At 43.7% G+C, this 19,992-nt stretch overlaps 1 protein-coding gene across 4 annotated transcripts; it reads right to left on the bottom strand.

Annotated features, from left to right (window-relative positions):
• Positions 1 to 209: 209 nt before the first annotated feature.
• On the bottom strand, positions 210 to 19,948 carry LOC120450514 (glutamate synthase [NADH], amyloplastic). 4 transcript variants are annotated; one of them, XM_039633587.2, is made up of 16 exons: positions 19,779 to 19,948; positions 11,730 to 12,207; positions 11,267 to 11,394; positions 7,462 to 8,548; positions 7,113 to 7,115; positions 6,766 to 6,932; positions 5,546 to 6,709; positions 5,348 to 5,478; positions 4,918 to 5,276; positions 4,711 to 4,856; positions 3,869 to 3,978; positions 3,675 to 3,808; positions 3,283 to 3,614; positions 1,743 to 3,227; positions 940 to 1,598; positions 210 to 778 (listed from the first exon to the last, which is right to left on the bottom strand). In XM_039633587.2, the coding sequence occupies exons 2-16, from the start codon at positions 12,051 to 12,053 to the stop codon at positions 645 to 647; spliced, it is 6,363 nt and encodes a 2,120-aa protein (XP_039489521.2). In that variant the 5' UTR covers positions 12,054 to 12,207; positions 19,779 to 19,948; the 3' UTR covers positions 210 to 644. The 4 variants fall into 4 exon arrangements, 3 of the variants coding, with proteins under 3 accessions (XP_039489521.2, XP_043862184.1, XP_043862185.1); XM_044006249.1 differs by lacking the exon at positions 19,779 to 19,948 and adding an exon at positions 12,355 to 12,455; XM_044006250.1 differs by lacking the exons at positions 7,113 to 7,115; positions 19,779 to 19,948 and adding an exon at positions 12,355 to 12,455.
• Positions 19,949 to 19,992: the final 44 nt, after the last annotated feature.

Raw genomic sequence — 19,992 nt, 5'->3', positions numbered from 1 at the left:
TTAGCGTTCAACGATCGAATGCAGTTCAAAACACACAAACAACATCTAAAAAAATGCGTTTCGATATTGGCCGAGTTTAATACATTTCTCTGTCTGCATATACGATTTATGGATTGTATATAGGAGGGTGGAGATCAGCATATCAATTTTCATTTCATATATATCTTTTGCGTAGAACAGGCAACACAAGTTAAACAACATTGAAAAAATGCATTTTCTAAATATTTAATGTTCAATTAATGTTTTTTTGTTTAACGATAACGGTAAGTTTCTAGTTATTGTCCTCAGATTTTTTGTTGGATATTCGGTTTCCTTTAAGATATATAAGTATTCGATTGGCTTCAATCAGCATTTCAGTTTGCACTCTTAATTGACTCCTGCCGCAGCATATCATCACCCATTGAGGGCATCTCGTCGAACCACTAGCGATTCCCAGCCAGCATTGCGATGAAAATAAAACTAAATTAAACGTGTTGTCGTTTTGGTTTGGTGTGTAAAAAACTCAAGTCTTTTTAGTGTAAACTAAACTAAAGTCGCGAAAATAAAAATCACAAATCGGTAAAGAATTTCGCTCTATAGGCTAAGGACGATGCACGCACACAAAACTTGATATTAGCTGCTCTGGCTGCCTCTGTAGATCCTCTTTACGATGTCCCGATGACGCCACCAGGTCCTGGTAGCCCACTTGGACGGCCGGTCAGATAGGAATCCACTTGCCTTGCGGCCTGACGACCCTCGGTAATGGCCCAGACGACCAGCGACTGGCCACGCCGGCAATCTGCAAAATAATTAATGTAAATTAACATATTTGTTTAAGTAAATATAAGAATCATTCGAGCTTTAAAACCAAACGATTGATTTGGAACTTAGGAACTTAACTTTGGGTATTTAAAAATACTTATTATCATTTAAAGAGTACCTATGAAACGAAAAACTTACCTCCTGCCGCGAAGACCTTGGAGTTCGAGGTGCCATACTGTCCGTTGGATGCCTTGATGTTGCCGCGCGGGTCTAGCTCCAGGCCCAGTTCGCTCGGCACCGTCTTCTCCGGCCCCAGGAAGCCCATGGCCAGGAGGATAAGGTCTGCGGGGAAGTACTTCTCCGATCCGGCCACCTCCTGCATGCGCCATTGGCCCGTTTCCGTCTTGGTCCACTCCACCTCGACGGTGTTTACTCCCTTGATGGCTCCATTTTCACCCACGAACTCCTTGGTGGTGGTGCAGTACTGACGCGGATCCTTGCCCCACTTGAGCTTCACCTCCTCGTGTCCGTAGTCCACGCGGAAGACCTTCGGCCACTGGGGCCAGGGATTGTCCTCAGCACGCTTCTGTGGGGGTTCCGGAAGGATCTCGAATGTAGTGATGCTCTTGGCGCCTTGACGCAACGACGTGGCAATGCAATCGCATCCGGTATCTCCACCGCCGATGATGATCACATTCTTGCCAGCGGCAGAGATTATGTCATTCTTGCCGCCCAGCTGCTTCTTCTGCTGCGCCTCCAGGAACTCCATGGCAAAGTGAATGCCCTTCAGGTCACGGTTGGCCAGCGGCAAGTCACGAGGCCAAGTGGAGCCAGTGGTCAGGAGGACGGCATCGTACCTGTTGGTAATAAGTGTATTCAAGTGTAATAAATAAAGCAGTTCTAGACATAATATTCCATTAAAATTCGAGGACTATGTTGACCCAAACACGGAACAATCGTTAAAAATTGTAGGACCGTCTTAAATATTCAATTATACTTACTCCTGGAGTAGTTGCTCGGCCTTGAGGTCCTTGCCCACATGGACATTGGTGCGGAACTCGATACCCTCGTCAGCCATCAGATCAACCCGCCGCTTGACCACCTCCTTAGACAGCTTCATCGTGGGAATACCATACTGCAAAAGTCCACCAACGCGATCGTTGCGCTCAAAGACGGTGACAAAGTGACCGGCGCGGTTCAACTGCTGTGAAGCAGCCAAGCCGGAAGGTCCTGATCCCACAATCGCCACACGTTTGCCAGTGCGCACTTCTGGGATCTCTGGCTTAATCCAGCCCTGCTCGAAGGCATGATCGATGATGGCGCATTCGATGTTCTTGATCGTTACAGCTGGTTCGGAGATACCCAGAACGCAGGATCCCTCGCAGGGAGCGGGGCATACTCGACCGGTGAACTCTGGGAAGTTGTTGGTCTGCAGCAGTTGACGCAGAGCCTCCTGCCACTCGCCGTGGAAAACGAGGTCGTTCCACTTGGGAATGATGTTACCGAGTGGACAGCCTGTGGAGTTGGACTGACAGAAGGGCACACCGCATTCCATGCAGCGAGCTGCTTGAACCTTGAGGTTCTTGCGCACATGTGGGAAGTTGTAGACTTCATTCCAATCCTTCTGTCGCTCTCCGGCATCTCGGTAGGGCGCGGATTCCCTCTTGTACTTTACGAAGCCACGGGTCTTGTCCAGGACGCGATCGGCACGCTTCTGCTCGAGCACCACATCCTGAATGGACTCCTCGATGTCCTTGATGTGCGGCTCATGCTTTCCATTGCCATTCTCGATGGCGGACTTCAGTGGCTGCTCCACTGCCTGCTGTTCGGCCATGTCCTTCAGAGCCTTTTGGTATTCATACGGGAAGACCTTGACGAACTTGCCCTGGGCTTCGGACCAGTTATCCAGCAACTCCTTGGCCACCTTCGAGCCTGTCTTCTCAATGAAATCAGTCAAGAGTTCCTTGACCAGCGACACATCCTTATCACTTTCCAACGGCAGGAGTTCTACACTTTCTGGATTTACCTTGGGCTTAAAGGAACCATCCAAATCGTACACATAGGCAATACCACCGGACATGCCAGCGGCGAAGTTTCGGCCCGTGAGACCGAGGATAACCACCACACCGCCGGTCATGTATTCACATCCGTGATCGCCCACACCTTCCACCACAGCAGTTACACCAGAATTGCGTACGCAGAAGCGCTCGGAAGCAATACCGCGGAAATAGGCGGTTCCCTCGGTGGCTCCATACAGGCAAACGTTGCCCACGATCACATTCAGATGTGATTCGAAGGGAACCGTATCCTGTGGAGTGATGACAACATTGCCACCGCAAAGACCCTTGCCCACATAATCGTTGGCATCTCCCTTCAGTGTCACATTAACACCACGCGCCAGGAAAGCGCAGAAGCTCTGACCAGCGGATCCCTCCAGGAAGATATCGATGCTCTTGCCAGCGGGCAAGCCAGCCTCTCCATATTTGCTGTGGAGGATACCAAATTAGATTATGATCACCTTGTTAATAGACGTTATCCTACCATGCAATATGGTAGCTCAGAGTAGAACCGAAGGCTCGCTCCTCATTATGGATGCGCATCTTGACGGTTACATTATCGTCTGCTCCACTGAATATTTGCTGAGCCTTGGCAATTAGTTCGTTGTCGGAACGCTTCTCCAGCTGGAAGTCCTGCTTTACGGAACCTCCAACGATGTTCGTGCCAGGACGCAGTTCCAAAGCTGGCTGCAGGAGCAGCTTGAGGTCCAGGTTACTAGCCTTGGCATCGCGTTGACTGGCCACGCGCAATAGATCGGTGCGACCAATCAGGTCCTGGAACTTTCGAATGCCCAGTCCAGCCATAATTTTGCGAATCTATAGGAATTATAAACGGTTTAGTTTAAATTGTAGCAGCAATGGGAAATATTAGCTTACATCCTCGGCCAGCATGAAGAAGAAGTTAATAACATGCTCTGGTTTGCCCGTGAACTTCTTGCGCAGCTCCGGATCCTGAGTGGCAATGCCCACGGGACAGGTGTTCAAGTGACACTTTCGCATCATAGTGCAGCCTTTTAAAATTATAACATTTTTAATAGGAAAGACTTATAAAAGTAATGTTTAGAACTTACCCATGACGATCAGAGGAGCAGTACTGAAACCAAACTCATCAGCACCCAGCAAAGCAGCCACGACCACATCGAATCCTGTGCGGAGCTGTCCATCGGCCTGAACAATCACACTAGAGGAGGTTCATCCAAACAAATCCAGATCCAGACCGTTAATAGTGGGAAGACACGACATAAAAAGGAAGGCAACGTTAGCAAATTCAACCCCTGGTAAGAATCAATGTAATGAGAAGAAATTACGAATGGAGCACAGCGCGACGATCGTGATCGAGTGAGCGAGTGAGTGGAGTGGAGTAGAGCGAGTGGACTGGAGTTTGGATTTGGACTGGATCGATCGAATCGTGTTTTACAGCTGTTTGGAAGCGGGTTTCTGTAGCTTAGAACTGGATCAGTTCAGTGATACTCATTAGTCCAATAAATAGGCTACTTCTTCATTTTGAGTGGATCGATCCTTCACTTTATCCGTTTCCTCACACTGGATCATGTCCATGGGTTCGCAATCGAGACATCTTTCAATTGTCAGATTTCAAGCAATGGAAACTCTTATTGAGCGCTCTTCCGCTGGACAAGATTCGCCTTCCCCAACCGCCGTGTCATCGTCCTCCTGCCCACCGCCCACTGGCCACATGTACGAGGAGTTTCAATGGGGTAGTGTAGGGGGATCAGCCCAACTTTCCGATGATCAATGGATCTCTGCTTTTGGGAATACATGTTCTGAACAGGTTTTCCAACGCTGTCATCTGGATAACCAGGCACTTTCAGTAATGTATCGGTTCATGATTAGTAACAACAAGAGGAGAGAGCGGTAATGGCTCTGTGCCGGCTTCTCCTGGTCGCAAACTTACCGTGATCGTAGATTATTTAGCACCAGCACCTGATGCGTCTCGGCCACACCCAGTTCCCAGGGCAAACCAGCATTTTTAATGCCTGTCCAGGAGCTAGCTCCGGTACCACCATCATGTCCAGAAATTACAATGTGCTCGGCTTTGCCCTGTTGTATTAAAATAGTTGTTTAAGGGACTTCTTTCATTTCTAAGGCATTCCAAACCTACCTTGGCAACACCGGAAGCGACGACACCAACGCCCACTTCGGACACCAACTTCACACTGATGCGTGCATTCGGATTGGAGCACTTAAGATCATAGATCAGCTCAGCCAGATCTTCGATGGAGTAGATATCGTGATGAGGAGGAGGCGAGATTAAGCCCACTCCGGGTACGGACTTTCGGGTCTTGGCAATATCCTTGGTCACCTTGTAACCCGGTAGCTCACCACCCTCACCCGGCTTGGCTCCCTGCGCCATTTTGATCTGCAGATCATCGGCGTTAGCCAAGTAAGATGCGGTTACGCCAAAACGTCCCGAGGCCACCTGCTTGATGGCTGATCGACGGCTGTGGTTTGGATCTTGGTCTGCAAAGCAAATGATAACAAATAAATATTAATTAATGTATTATTCTACTGGAATATGCTCTGTGACTGACTTAAATAACGATCTGAGTCCTCGCCACCTTCACCAGTGTTGCTCTTGCCACCAATGCGATTCATGGTGATCGAAAGAGTTTGATGAGCTTCCAGGGAGATGCTGCCAAAGCTCATGGCACCAGTGGCAAATCTATAGAAGTCGCAAATAAACAAAGAATTTTTAACATCGGAAGATTTGCATGTGGACTCGTACTTACCGCTTGACAATCTCGCTGGCGGGCTCCACCTCGGAGATATCTATACTTTGACGGTCTGTAACAAACTCCAGCTGTCCTCGCAGAGCACACTTCTTCACACTATCCAGGGTGGTTTTCTTAAAGGCTTCAAATGCATCCAGATTCTTATTTACGGCCGCTTCCTGCAGGCTGCCAATGGAGGATGGCTCGTTGATGTGAGCCTCACCACCGTGACGCCAGTGGTACTGGCCAGGATTCCGCAGGATGCGGGTGTCCGGTGTTGCCTTGCCATAGGTTAGTTGATAGCGTTGAAGGCCCTCCTTGGCCAGAATCTCCAGGGTGACTCCACCGATGCGACTTTGGGTGCCACGGAAGCACTTGGTCACCAGGTCGGAGCCCAATCCCACAGCCTCAAAGATCTGAGCGCTCTTGTAGGACTGCAAAGTGCTGATGCCCATTTTGGCCATTACTTTGGCAATTCCCGTATCAATAGCTTGGGCATAAGCGGCATAGATCTGCTTGTCGTTGACCTCGGGCCCAATTACTCCGTCATCTCGCAGAGCCTGTGCCAATTCGAAAGCCAAATAAGGACAAATGGCATCCGCTCCGTAGCCAAGGAGTACACAAATGTGATGAACTTCCCGGGCCTCAGCAGTTTCCACCACAATGCCCACCTTCATGCGCTGCAGGGTCTCAATCAGATGATGATGCAAGGCTCCGAGGGCCAAAAGGGCTGAAACTGCCACCTTACCATCGACTCCCGCTCCACGATCGGAGACCACCAACAACTGGTAACCAGCTTGAGCTGCGGCGTATCCTTCACGGCAGACGCGATCGATGGCGTCGATATAGCCCTGAACGCCTTCGTTATACTGGAATGTGATGTCCAAGACCTTGGTTCGCCAGCCGCGGTGCGTATTCCGCTTCAGCAGCTGGGTATCTGGAATGCTCAGTATGGGATTGGTGAGCCAAATGCGATGCACCTGCTGAGCCGACGGCTGCAGCAGATTCGACTCCGGTCCGAGAGGACACTGCATCGACATGACCACCTTCTCGCGGAATGGATCGATGGGCGGATTGGTAACCTGGGCGAAGAGCTGCTTGAAGTACTCATAGGGTATGGGCTGGAAGTTGGACAGGCATGCCAGCGGGGCATCATTACCCATGGAGCCAAGGGCTTCCTTCCTTTAAAACGATAAATAGGTTATATTTATGCTGCTTATATGTGTTTATCTACTTACTTGTTCTTGAACATGGGAATGAGCAGCATGTTCACCGTTTCCGTGGTATAACCGAAAAGAGAGAGCCTGGGATCGAAGATGCCCCTCTGGGAGGCGGGCAACTTGGCCAGCTCATCAACTGGAGGAGTATTCAACACATTGGCGTTGCGAATCTCATCCAGGGTTATCTGTTTCGATATAGAAAACAACTATTAGTTTTTGCTAGATAATTATAATAACAATTGAATGCAACCAAAGGACATGCAAAATGAAACGCAACGGGGAAGCAAAAACGAGGATCAACTCTACGTTTGGGAGGCCAAAGGACAAAGGATAGGGCCCAGGGCAATCTGGGTTGCTTAACTCACCATCTGCGTCGTTTCCACAACAAAAATACACATAGATTGAGATTAGGGGATAGCGTGAGAGAGAATGGACAAATTTAGACCAAAGATTATTATTTGATTAGTTTTCCGATTGGGTGTCAGGAGATGAGTTCGTGTTTTAAGATGATTAGTGAAAATCGACCCTGTGACCATGATATGTGTGTAGTATGCTGGCTGGATTTGTTGCACACAGATCTTGAAAGCTCTGTTGAATCTTAGAACATTTTTAATAACAATTTAACCTCTTAATTAAGGCAGTGTTACTAAAAACATTCTAACGGATATACTCCGAGTCTTTCCCCAAACCAAATGTGACCAAACAATAACTCACCTTCTGCTGCAGCCACTCGGAATGAGGCCTAGACTTGGCAATCTTGGCCTTCAGCTCGATATCCTGGATGAGCTTCTTCTCCTTGGTGTCCACCAGCAACATCCTGCCAGGCTTCAAGCGACTCTTCAGGGTCACCTGCGATGGATCCACATCGTACACACCCACCTCAGAAGCCATGACCAGCACGTTCTCCTTGGTCACGTAGAAACGCGATGGGCGCAGTCCGTTACGATCCAAAACGGCGCCAATGTAGCGACCATCGGTGAAACTAATAAGAGCCGGACCGTCCCAGGGCTCCATGACACAGGCGGCCCACTGGTAGAAGTCACGCTTCTCCTGCGGCATGGTCTTGTCATTCTGCCATGCCTCCGGGACCATGGTCATCACCGATTCCGGCAACGACCTATCGCTGGCCATGGTGAGGAACTCCAGCACGCAATCGAAGCTGCCGGAGTCCGAGAGATTCGGCTCTACCACTGGGTACAGCTTCTTCAGTTGATCCCCAAAAAGATCCGACTGCATGACACCCTCGCGGGCCTTCATGAGGTTAACGTTTCCTCGGAGAGTGTTGATCTCACCGTTGTGGGCCAGGACTCGCAGAGGATGAGCCCTTTCCCAACTGGGAAAGGTGTTGGTGGAGAAACGAGTGTGGACCAATGCCAAGTAGGTTTCGAACTCTGGATCCTTCAGGTCCGTGTAGTAATCCCACAACTGGTCGGAAGTAAAGAGACCCTTGTAGACCACTGTGCGGTCGGACAGGGAGCAGATGTAGAACCGTCGTCCCGGCTTGATCAACTCATGGCTGGCCCTCTTCCTAAGGACGAAAACCTGCCGCTCGAAGGCCTTCTCATCGCTTCCGGCTGGACGGCGGACAAACACCTGACGGGACAGGGGCTCCGACTTGCGGGCCACCACGCCAATGGCCGACTGATTGGACGGCACAGTGCGCCAGGCAATCACCTCCAGTCCAAGGCTCTTGGCCAGATCGTCAAACTCCTTCTCGGCCGCTGCATGCTGGGCCTCATCCAGGTAGAAAATGCCCGTGGCATAGTCACCCAACTCCGGCAAGGTTTGCCCTTGCTTGGCACTGCAATCGGAGAATACGTAGCGTTGAATTAGATTGAAGGATGACCATATATTAAATTTGTCTTGTCATAAAACCATTTTTCCATTGGCTCAATTCTGAGCTCCAACAGTAATGCGCCATTAAATGGCACATAGTCAGGTCTCTGTTTGCCGCCAGTCAAGCGAAGTCGCCCAGTTCAGTTATTCCGTCATTCATTCATCGCGCCATTCCATTCAGAGCTGGTGACGAAACGAGTCCGCCACAAGTCGCACCTTATCAGCATCCCTCTATGGAGATGCCATGGAGAAGCTGTCAGCGATCCAGCCGTCACAACCTAATGGAACCCATCCCATACCTCCCATCCCGCCCATTATTCGTCTTTCCACCTGTTTTCGTTATTCAGACATGCATTCGTACACTGAGCGAAAGCCCAATCAACAAAAGTTTTGTGATAAGAGTGCACATAATAAAAGTTGACTTAACTCATATTTCTTGTATATTCTCCTTCTATAAAAGATATAACATTTTTGATTTGAAAAGCAATACCAAATTGAAAATGCAAATTTTTCCCCAGGTGCAGTTGAGATTGAGCTGCGCTTATATGTACCTGAACCTCGTTCTTATTACGTCTCAGAATTCCGGTCGATCCGATGGACGGCGTGCTGTTTAAGTGTTTTGCCATAATTTCGCAATTAGTCCAAGACTTGAAGCGGTCCTTGAACTTGGCAATCACCGACTTGTTGCTCTCAGATCGCAATCTTTAGTGCTCATGACCGTTTGCACGTGCGTGTCTAAAGTGAATTTCTTCCTCCTCGATTGGCATGCAAAGTATTTCACCATTTCTTTTCCAAAGCGAGACGCCGAAACCTCAAGAACACCCCGAAAATGCTCGGACATATCAATTAAACCGTAGGCTAGACGCTAATTAAACAAGATTTATAGGTCTGTCGTGCGACATTACGCGTTTTAATAACCCAACCCATAAGTTGTAAAAATCCATCTATCACCGCCTATTTGTGTATATTATATGCATACTCAGGCATTAGACAGCTGCTCTACTAATTACATAGCAAATAGTTGCAAATTCGCGCCATTGATTAGCGCATATTGAGTTGTAAAACGCTGGGACAGTGTCGTTTTTATTAGCTGGGAAAGTCGCCTTCCATTGGCCGTAATGGAGTGGAACGCTTTCAAATCGATCGGTTTCATTGGAAACTATCAACGAAGATAGTAGAATCAAGGATTCTAAAAGCAGCACTTAGCAACCGAAAGAGCATACAATTTTTAACTGATTTATTAAAGGTCAACGTAATTGAGCTCTGATTAAACTGCATAAAATCATAGAGGTCTTTTGCACATTTGACATTTATTTGAGCTATTTAGGTCAGTTAACCTTAATAAACTTTATAAATATTCTTTATGAATTCGCATTTCACATTTCCTTAACAATTTCTACTTTTTAATTGAAGCTATCAGGCCCAGTTTAAGGTTCCTAGAAATATATCAAAAACTTAATTAAACTTTATCTATTAATCCTGTTCCCTGTTAATTGTTTAGGTTTTCAAATAATTCTTCATTTAGAATGTCTGAATCCCACCTGACCAGACCTCATTACTATGCACATCTGGTACACTGGATTAAGTGAAGAACCCGAGGGGAACGAATAGGGGACCTTGACGTGTTTTTCCATTTGGCGTAGTTGAGCTAAATAATGTTGTATAATTTGCACGAAGTAATTGGCTCCAAATGTCTTCTATTCTGCTATCCACTTAGACTGGACCGTAAAAAAAAAACATCGTTTAATCCCATATATAGCCTATTAAAATATATATATATTACGGTTACGTATGTTTACCGATTCTGGGCAAAGCGTGACGAAAACAAGAACCGTGCCAAAAAGCTGACAAAATAAACAGAAAACAAAGTACATAGGTCGGGCGGGAGCAGAGAGCAGATGTTGGATTGTCGGATCTCTATAGGTGGGCAAATACTCCTCGACATAAGTACATATGTACATTCTATATGTTTGTGATCGCGGCTGGTCGCGCATATATCTCGGTGGACCTGTGGATGTGCCTCATTTCAGCAAACTATTTTTGAGGTGCTCGATCTTTTCCTCACGGTATATTGAGATTTAGCCAATACACCCTGGAGGCAGAAAGTGCATCCTGATGTCTCGTTTTGTATATAATAAAAATGCACAATTAGGTATGCTCAATTATACACTGATGCATTATTAGCTCGTAGTCAATAAATCTCACTTTAAATTATTACGTAATCTTGACAATGTTTTTATAGAGACTTTTGAGTAATAACACTATCATTAAATTAAGCTAAACAATTAATTCTATAACTGATGCGTTCAAAAGGAAAATAAAACTTACGTGCGTGATTGATAATACTCTATTTGTTATATAATTTTAATCACTCTAATAATGCGTTCGTTGCATCAATTCAACCAACTTAATCTTAAATGAATTATACTTTTTTTGAGAGAGTAGATCTCAACTGATAGACAGCGACAAACAACACGGCAGCTTTGAGCTATTTTCGGATTTCGCGCACGAGATCGCGGCGATATCGTTTCGCCACACCCCCGACCCACCAACTAGTCCCGTGCCCCATGTCCCGTGTAAGCAGTTCGTTCATCAATGGCGACGGCGCCGGAGGAACCGGCATAAATAAACACACTATACTATATCTCTTTATGTACATATATATGTACATTGGGGAACTTACAGAGCCTTGAAGTAAAGTCCGTGAGGAATGGAAGCCAAGACGCCAGCGCCATCGCCAGTGTCATTGTCACAGGCGCAGGCGCCGCGGTGATTCATCCGTTCTGAGAGGGTCTGGGCATCACGTAGAATCTATATGTGGAAAAAAATCACTTCAGATTACATTTCTCACTTTCAAATCAGATACGTAGTTTTAATCGTCATAATAAATAAAACATTTTCTTGTAAATGAAGCAAATCAAATGTGAGAAAAAAAGAACACCGTTGTTATGCATAAACCAAAGGTGGGGAACTGTATTTTATGTAAATGGGTTTTGAATATTTAAAGAAGTTCATAAACTTCATTTTCTTATTAAAGATATTAATAGTTCTTAAAACACTTCTTTCAAAAATCTCTCCTTTTATAAATAAGGCTTTAGTAATTTACATCAACTTCTGTATTGAAAGGGTATATCCTGGATCCCTACCTTGTGAGAGCGTTTGCCATCGATGGCCACGATGAATCCGACTCCACAGGCCTCGTGCTCGTTCTGGGGATCGTAGAGTCCCTGTTTTCCAGGTGCCTCCCATGGCATTTGCTGCTGCTGCTGCTGCTGCTGCTCCTGCTCCTGAACATCCTGATCCTGCTGCCCGTTCAAATGCAGTTCATTCGATTCTTCGAAGTTATCGCTGCTGCCGCCAATGGCCGAACTATCGAAATAATCGGATTCACCGATGGTAATCGCTGATGTTGTTGTTGCTTCAACAGTTGCACATTCAAATTCGCAATTGTCAGTGATTGTTGGTGCCATTATACGTTGTTACCGTTGCACTTGCTAAAAATCTCTCGAGATCTAATTTGGTTTCACTCGATTTTAATTGGTTCTGTACTGTAGCGTGTTCACACCGTTTTAGTTAACAGTTATTTCTGGTTTAATTAGCACAGTTTGTTCAGTTTATATTTGCCTGCAAAAAAATAGTAATAGTAAAAATAAATTGTAATTTTATTGCACTCGTATTGCAGCACTTGTAGCGTTGCACTTGAAAGTGATTTTGCACGTTGCTCAGCTATTTGTATCGCATTCGTTTTGCACTATTTGCACACACACATACATTTATGCACTGCTAGATTTTCTAGGTAACTATTTCTATTCCTATTTTATCCCGCTGCTGGCACACGCGACACTGACGGCTGCTCACAAGCGAATGAGCGGCGTTGGAGCCGCGCAGCAGCGTAGAGCCCCCAAGATCGGACTCTCTCCTCGCAAAGGTGGCACGCTCGTCCCCATGCTCGCTCGGCCATATAGTACAGTATAGTATATGGCGGCTATATCTCTCTCCCGAGTTGCCCACGCAATCAGAGGCCTGATTCAATTCAGAATCAATATCATGTAATGCAATTGTGCTTATCAGGAAAATATTTACAATAAATAATTAAGTCCATCTGAATTACCATTTTTTAAGAAAAAATCTGTAATAGCTTTAAATATTTTACTGTTTAAATTATGTTACTTATATCCTTTTAGGAAATTTTTTGCGCCATGTTTTTCCCTCTAAAAAGTGTATGAGTGCAGTTCGCATTCTCCAGAGCTTTGTTTACCCCCTTTCTCTGAGCACCTCTTCACCTGAATGGGTTTTCTAAATTGCTCCCCAATAGACAGTTCGACGATCGATAGATCGTGCAATTGATTGACAGTGTGGTCGAACAATCGTTGCATCCAGAAGTGGAACCTTGAATAATGTGCGCATACGTAATGCAACCAATTCGCCCCATATTTACACTGTTTTATCGAACTAGGAACGGCAGCGGTTTATAATCGTTAAACGTTATCAAAGGCAATGGCGAAATTATTTATACGGCGTCACAACGGACATGCATAACAATAACAAAATGCTTTAAAATGCGATTTGCAATAAATTCATTCGAGCAAAGCTATTTCAAATATGCAAAGCAAACAACAGAATGAGTTTTGTTTTTCAGAAACAACAACATGAAAATAACGATAAGAAGTGACACAAAACTGGCTGGTTGTTTAAGGTTAATTTTAATTTTAGATATTTTGTTTTAAATTCCTGTGGTGCTCCATCACATGTTATTTGACAGATCAGCTCAACAATAATTGACACACATGGTACCATAATTTCATTTACATATCTCTCTATGGGGTCTTTCAACTTTTGGCCAGAGAAATGCATTTGAAAATACGTATTTGTCATAAACATTGTTTGCTCCTTATGAGCGTCGATATAAATAGATTCTCCAAAGAAGATCATTTTGGTATCGGTATTCTTTCTCAAAATTTTCCATCGCTCGGTGCGCTTAATTAAAATTTTTAGCAAATATCTTTGGCCTAAAATAGACCATAATTTAGTGCCACTCGTTTAATTGGTCCCACATAAACTTATTAATCAAAAACCCAAGTGTCTAGAAAAAAGAGAAGTGGTAGATTAACTTCAAGTTCATGGGTTTCAATGCTCTCTAAGAAATCATTTCCCATCGTATCAAAGCATTTCTATTGTGCTCTACTAGCGGCTGAATCGCATGAATTATAGGCAAGTTCAAAGTCTCAGAGAGCGATCGGAATTATCTGACCGGGGCTACAACGTCACATCGCAATCTTCGGCGAACCATTCGGGTGACACATTCTCGCCGTCTCCCCACTTGGGGTATTTAAGGAGGAGCCAGCCAAATGGGGGGTACGGAACCGGTTCCCCGGCTGCACCTCCCAGATAAGTTCCGAAAATTCGTCAAGCGATAACATTTTCTATTGCGAAGAATCTACCTGCTTTGCAGAGTACTATGGGTATATGAGTTCTTAGTTATTCATCTATATAGAATAACTAAGAACTCATATATTCATATCATATATTCATATGTTTTATATTATTTAAGATTAGGAGATTTATTTTCATTGATTCATAAGTTACAATAATATATTTTCAACGGGATGGAAAAGGTTACTTTTCAAGTGAAAGGACATTGTTATATCCCAATAGCGTTTATAAAAAACGATTTATTTGGTACATAAGGGGTATTAAGAAATTCGATTAGCATCATCATTCGAGCTTCTTGTGTTTTTTAGATATGTTCTTTTTTTTGCGGCTTTGGTATCAGGCGTTTAACATGTGCCAAACGAGTGTCTGCGACTGCGAGGAAAGAGGTAGCCGAAATTCTCATTGACTATGTTTTATTTTTATTTTATAAGTTAATAAACTTGGGCATGCACAACAGATAAGACTCATTCACGGCACTCACACGAAAAACCTAATGGCACAGTGAACTTTACTTGGGGGTTTGGGAAGGTTTTTTCCTTTCCGATTTCACGGGATCCAGCAGAGATTACGGTGTTCCATTGGGGAGCCATGCCACAAGGCGCTATTCACGATTTGCATGCGTGATAGAGAGGAATGGTCTATAAATATACACATGTTCGATTTCTGGCTGCAGGCGTAATACAATCACGGAGCGATAAGAATCGTGGAACGCAAAAATGTGACGTAGATGGGCCAATAGCCCTCAATAGGATCGTATGTATCTATGATCTGATTTATCTGACTTGGGTGCAGTGGAAAAGTTTTGACCTAAGATAACATTAAACGAGTCGCAAAAAGAACAATATATGAAAGAACAAATTTTGGTAGCTTTTTATGGCCCAGAGAGCCAATAAAACGATAATCATGACTTGAATAAAGCGCATATCTCCGTTTGTATATGCAGAAGCAAAGGTTATAGTAAAGTCGTATGTTATTTCGAGAGAAGAGATAAAAATGCTAAAGAAAAATATTATGCCATTAAATATAAATGCATAAACCCTATGTATGTGTTGATCATGATGTAAGGATATTAAAAGAGTATTATAAATATTTGGGAGTTCTACAATACCTCTTCAGTACTCACTATCTGTCTTTTAGATTGACAAATTATCATTTCCTTTTTAATTTGTTCGAATTTCCGCCGTTCTAATTGCATAACTTTTCGAGTGCGTCAGACCTATAGATGGCTATTTTCAGAGTTCAGAATATTGCTGGCAAGACAGATATATATCTATATGAAGCAGCCAGTTGACGGTGGGAACAAAAATGGCTAAGGAATTTTTAATCACGTGATGGTATTTAAAAATTGTGTTGACCTTTCATCCATCTAAGAGCAGTTAGTTCGTTAAATGAATTCCTACAAATGGGTGGAGACACCTTGTTCTCAAGTCTGATCAAAAGTCAACGTAAATATTTATATTTCGCCAAAGTGAAAGAGGAGAGAAAAATAAAGCAACGAAATTTAATATAGCAAACAAATCTGCAGACTACCAAATGAGAATATATCGCACAACGGAGAAGCGACTGGATGACATACACTGGAGATATACATAGATATAGATTTAGCCAGCGCCAGCGCCATCGCCATCCATTGCGTTGGCTCAAAGTCCACAACGAGACAGCCGCGTGTGGCCCACATCTACAAACACAGAAGAGATATCCGGGCATTAGGATAAGCACGCACAGCTATAGGTATAGATATTCCCCTCTGATATTGTATACTTATGATGTAAACAAGAGCAGGCAACAAGTTTCAATAACCCCGAACGCCGAAATAAATAAATAAATTATGCGTCGACAACATTGCGTGTGGTTAGTATGGAAAGCGATGGGGCATGCCACAGGGCCATAATCGTGGGATAATTACAATCGGCGGTTCTAATGGGTGCCAGGATCCCACAATGGAAAAGCCATTAGCCCCAAAGAACTTTCTTCCGTAGGACAATCTAAAAATCGGTGGAGAACCCAACTCCGGTAGCCGCCGACGCTATAAACTTTGTTTTCCAGCGATTTACGATATGGCCTAGCCAAAATTGGGTAGGGGATCCATAGGGGGGTTATATTGCCGCTATAAATGCGCATTATCTGACCCGGCTGGGCGCTTATCAGGTAGTTGGGGCTAACTTTATTGCTACCCCCGCTGTTTTATGGCCTCCAACCTGTGCACTTAAGTCAGCTGTGCAAAGTTTTCGCCGCGGATTCCGAAAGGGATCACCTCAATTGCTTTAAAAATAGCAACAATTGGTTTTCATTATCCGACGTTCGCCTGTTTAATTAGAGATCAACTGGGCATCTTGCGGTTTGTTTTTTATTGCGCCTTGGAATTACGTACAAGTAATTACAATGGGAACTTTTTTATCTACACCCACTGTGGGCGCAAGGGGGCTGTAAGAGCTGATAATTAGCCTTGTGCGAAAGCCCTTTTAATCAAAAATGAGTCAATTTGCTGATAACACACTCTAGCTTTGATTGAATGATAAAGATCAATAGATCAAAGGGCTACTTATAGGGTAATTTAGGGTAATTATAGGGTAAATCGTTGTTCTTTCATTGAAGTAAAATATTGTGATAACTTATTAAACTTCATAAATTGAAGGTTTAAGTTAAATGTGTATATAAGAAGTGCTAATAAATTCTCAATTATCATGAACGTCTTAAGTTTTTTGGTTTCTATAATCATGGAATACTGTCAAACATAAGAGGTATTCTGGCTTCACCATATTATTACTGATTCAGAATTTGTGAAATTAATTTTTTCATATTTTTTTTAATTGTTTAATGTTTTTGGGTGAATATGTGGGCTATTCCCATACTCACCACTTATTTATGGCTTTTTATTGAAAGTTTCCAATTTCTCAGTTTATTTTCCCCATAAATTCCTGTCTGTCCGGAGAAATTTATCGCAGGTGGTTGCTATTTATGGCATAGGTGCGGTTCGCTCCCCACCTCCCCCGCTAATTACGACGAGCCTGCTGTTTGCAGTCAATAAACAAGCAACATCGCAATTTACATTAGTTTCCAATGACCGTATCTGGTTGGGATGGGATTGCACATTTGGGGTAGGTTGCCCTGCCCTTACAACCCCCCTTTATCCGGCATTTCTAGATAACCAGAGTTATGTAAATGGAATCCAAGTAAATTGCAGCGGGGAGCTGAATCATGGAATGCCGCTACGTACCGGGTACCAGTTACCGGGTATTGAGTTCTGGCTGCTTCTGTTTGCTATTTGTCATAAGAGAACTCGGGACCGTGGTTATCAGCACTCCACCCAACTCGCACACGTAATCCTCCCAAAGAAAAATCAATCAGTTTTAACCGCAATTGTTTAAAATCCATGTACTCCAAAGAAGTGAATTTGTTTAATTAACTGCGATCCCATACCGATACTGAAGGATTGAGCTTATAAAGGGTATTTTAACTATATTAAATACCCAAAGATCCAATATCATCTGGTATTGGAATGGAATGTTACAGTGTTACTAGACAAAGGCAATGAATTTAGGGAAATATAACTACTTTCAAAACATAATAAGGAAATATTTAAAATAAAATATTCAAATACATTATGATGTTTTCGAGAGGTTGTAAACCATTTTTATTGCCGGGTTTCACCATATTTAGCCACTAATCAGTAAATCAGTCAATGAATGACAACAGTTTAAGTATTACTTAGGACTAACATACACTTTTGCCGTTTTTACAAACTATTAAACGCATCCTCGTCAAGAGTTTTCTGATTGCTAAAATGCTATCGTAATTGGTGGGGGCACTTGCTTTATATGCCCACCATTTGTGCTTATTTAAATTAGAGGCTGCGACGCAATTGAAAAGTTTTCCGTTCGGGAATTCACTGAACCATTAAACCAAACTTGCGGCGCCACCTTATTTCGAGCGAGACCGCAAAACATATTCAATTTCAAAGGGGATATAGAATTTGATTTGGGGGGCATGACTACTTTGCTGACTTTCCAATAAGAATACGGATGTTTAGCTTTTAGTTTCATCTTCACAAATCCGAGATAAGCCCAAAAGAGCTCTAAACGCACTCAGCCACAAGAGGAAACTTGGTTCACACTTCCAGGGAAAACTGTGCAAATCTTTTCTTAGGTCCTTTGTCTACGCTTTTATTTGCTCACTCAGTTTTACACAATCCTTTCTAAGTGCTGGCACACAAACACACACATTTAGCGGTAATAAAACAAAGGCAAGAACGTTATCCTTTAAATTCAAGAGCAATTGAAATGAGAAAGCCTTTCTTAGTGCGGAAAAATAGCAAAATGCGGCGTTGATTGCATAACCGTTATGTCAGGAGTGAAAACCGGGAGGATGTGTAAGCCAGAGAGCGGTTAGGACTGAGAGAGCGAACTCGGAAGCTGCCACCCACACCAACACCCACGCAGAGAGAAAGTGTAAATGTCAAGGGGCAGTGACGTAGTAAGGCAAACTTTGCCGCCCACGTTTATAAATAGAGACTGGAACAAATTTTGTTTCTCTCTTAAATACCAAATAACATCTTACGATACCCATTTTTATTCACTTTTAAATGCAATATAATTAAACTGTAAGTAAAATAGGTTTTGTTTTATATTAATAGTCTGCTTAGGATTATGTCAGCACATTACTAAGTTGCCCGTATATTTTCCCTGTGTAAGAAAGGACACTCAAGCACAAACACAGATACACAGTGGCTGTCATTAATTTCGATGCGGCAATTAGGCATAGCCATTTGCGGCAATCGGTGGCCGCACACTTTCAGCAGCCACTGTACTCAACGAGAGGGAAATGAAAAAAGATCGGATGAGGGTAAGGGCGAGGGCGGTAGAGCGGGGAGGAAGAAATCACTGCCATGGCCCTTTGATGCAGAGGAGAACGGAGCTAACCTTACTCTGACCTTGAAGCGGAGCGAGCGGGAGAGCTGAGCAGCTGTCTGCATCACAGTGAAAGGGGGAGGGGTGGTAAATAGCGAAACAAGATTCACGAATGAAGCACAGCGCAGCCCATAAAATAGTCAACGAGCAAGAAGAAGATAAAAGGGGTTGGGGGCAACATCAAGAACAGAACTTGGCAGCGGAAAAAACAAGTACAAGAAGGAGAAGCTTGCGGCAGGGCGGTAAATCACAGTGCAGGCCATTACCATAGCTTCAGAAACACAAAAATTAATATAGCGCACTTTTCATAATTATTAAGATTTAAGATGTGTATGTGTAAAATGTAATACGTCACGAAATTTTTGTATTATCGTATGTTATTGCCAAGTATAATATTAAAAAAAGCTTAATGGTGCATGTATCCCTTTATGTTTACAAACAACACATTACAAGCACTTAAACGTTGCCCATAAATCAGAAGCTCAAATAGTCGCTAGTTTTATTTCCCCCACTGTAAGTTCTGGTGTGGGAGCTTCTGCTCTCCTACTTCTTCCTGCTCTCTGGCTATGCTTCTTCTTCTTGCACTCCCTCTTTTCAACGTGTGTGTGTGTGCTTCTCTGTGCTCCATGTAAAAATTATTGATTTTCTAGAAGAACTCCTACGGGAATCAGGAAAAGCTATGGTAAGAAAAAGGAGCACCCCGGGACCCTTATCTCGTTTTCATTACTCCTTTTTTCCCATTCCCCAACTTATGGTGAATAGGTATGCACGCATGCATGTGTGTGTTAAGTAATTTGCATATCACATTTTTGAAGCGACACAAAAAGGAATTCCACGCATATTTTTTGCAATTACTTTCAACTTTTCTGATAAACCGATTCACTGTTTTCCGTATTTTGCGCGCTCACACAAAACCAAGAACTTTGGAGTTTTTCACTTTTCCACTTGCTTATAGCACTTCCAGTTCGATTTGGCTTTAGAATATTTTCTGGTTATTCCGCGTGTTCAGAATACGTGCGTTTTTTTCAAAAGACCGAATGAGAATGGAAGAATAGGACGAAAATCGCAA

This window comes from Drosophila santomea, chromosome 3L (assembly GCF_016746245.2).
Source record: "Drosophila santomea strain STO CAGO 1482 chromosome 3L, Prin_Dsan_1.1, whole genome shotgun sequence".
Classification (NCBI taxonomy): domain Eukaryota; kingdom Metazoa; phylum Arthropoda; class Insecta; order Diptera; family Drosophilidae; genus Drosophila; species Drosophila santomea.
Note: the sequence above shows the minus strand (reverse complement) of the source record. Positions and strands in the feature narration are given on the sequence as shown.

Bases quoted from the DNA above. Each gene is read 5' to 3' on its own strand.
- LOC120450514 (XM_039633587.2), bottom strand. From the start codon at position 12,053: ATGGCACCAACAATCACTGACAATTGCGAATTTGAATGTGCAACTGTT. The intron at 8,549-11,266 runs GTAAGTTCCCCA...CTCCGATTGCAG, and splicing joins GGACTTTACTTCAAGGCTCT to TGCCAAGCAAGGGCAAACCT. The intron at 779-939 runs GTAAGTTTTTCG...ATTATTTTGCAG, and splicing joins CAAGGTCTTCGCGGCAGGAG to ATTGCCGGCGTGGCCAGTCG.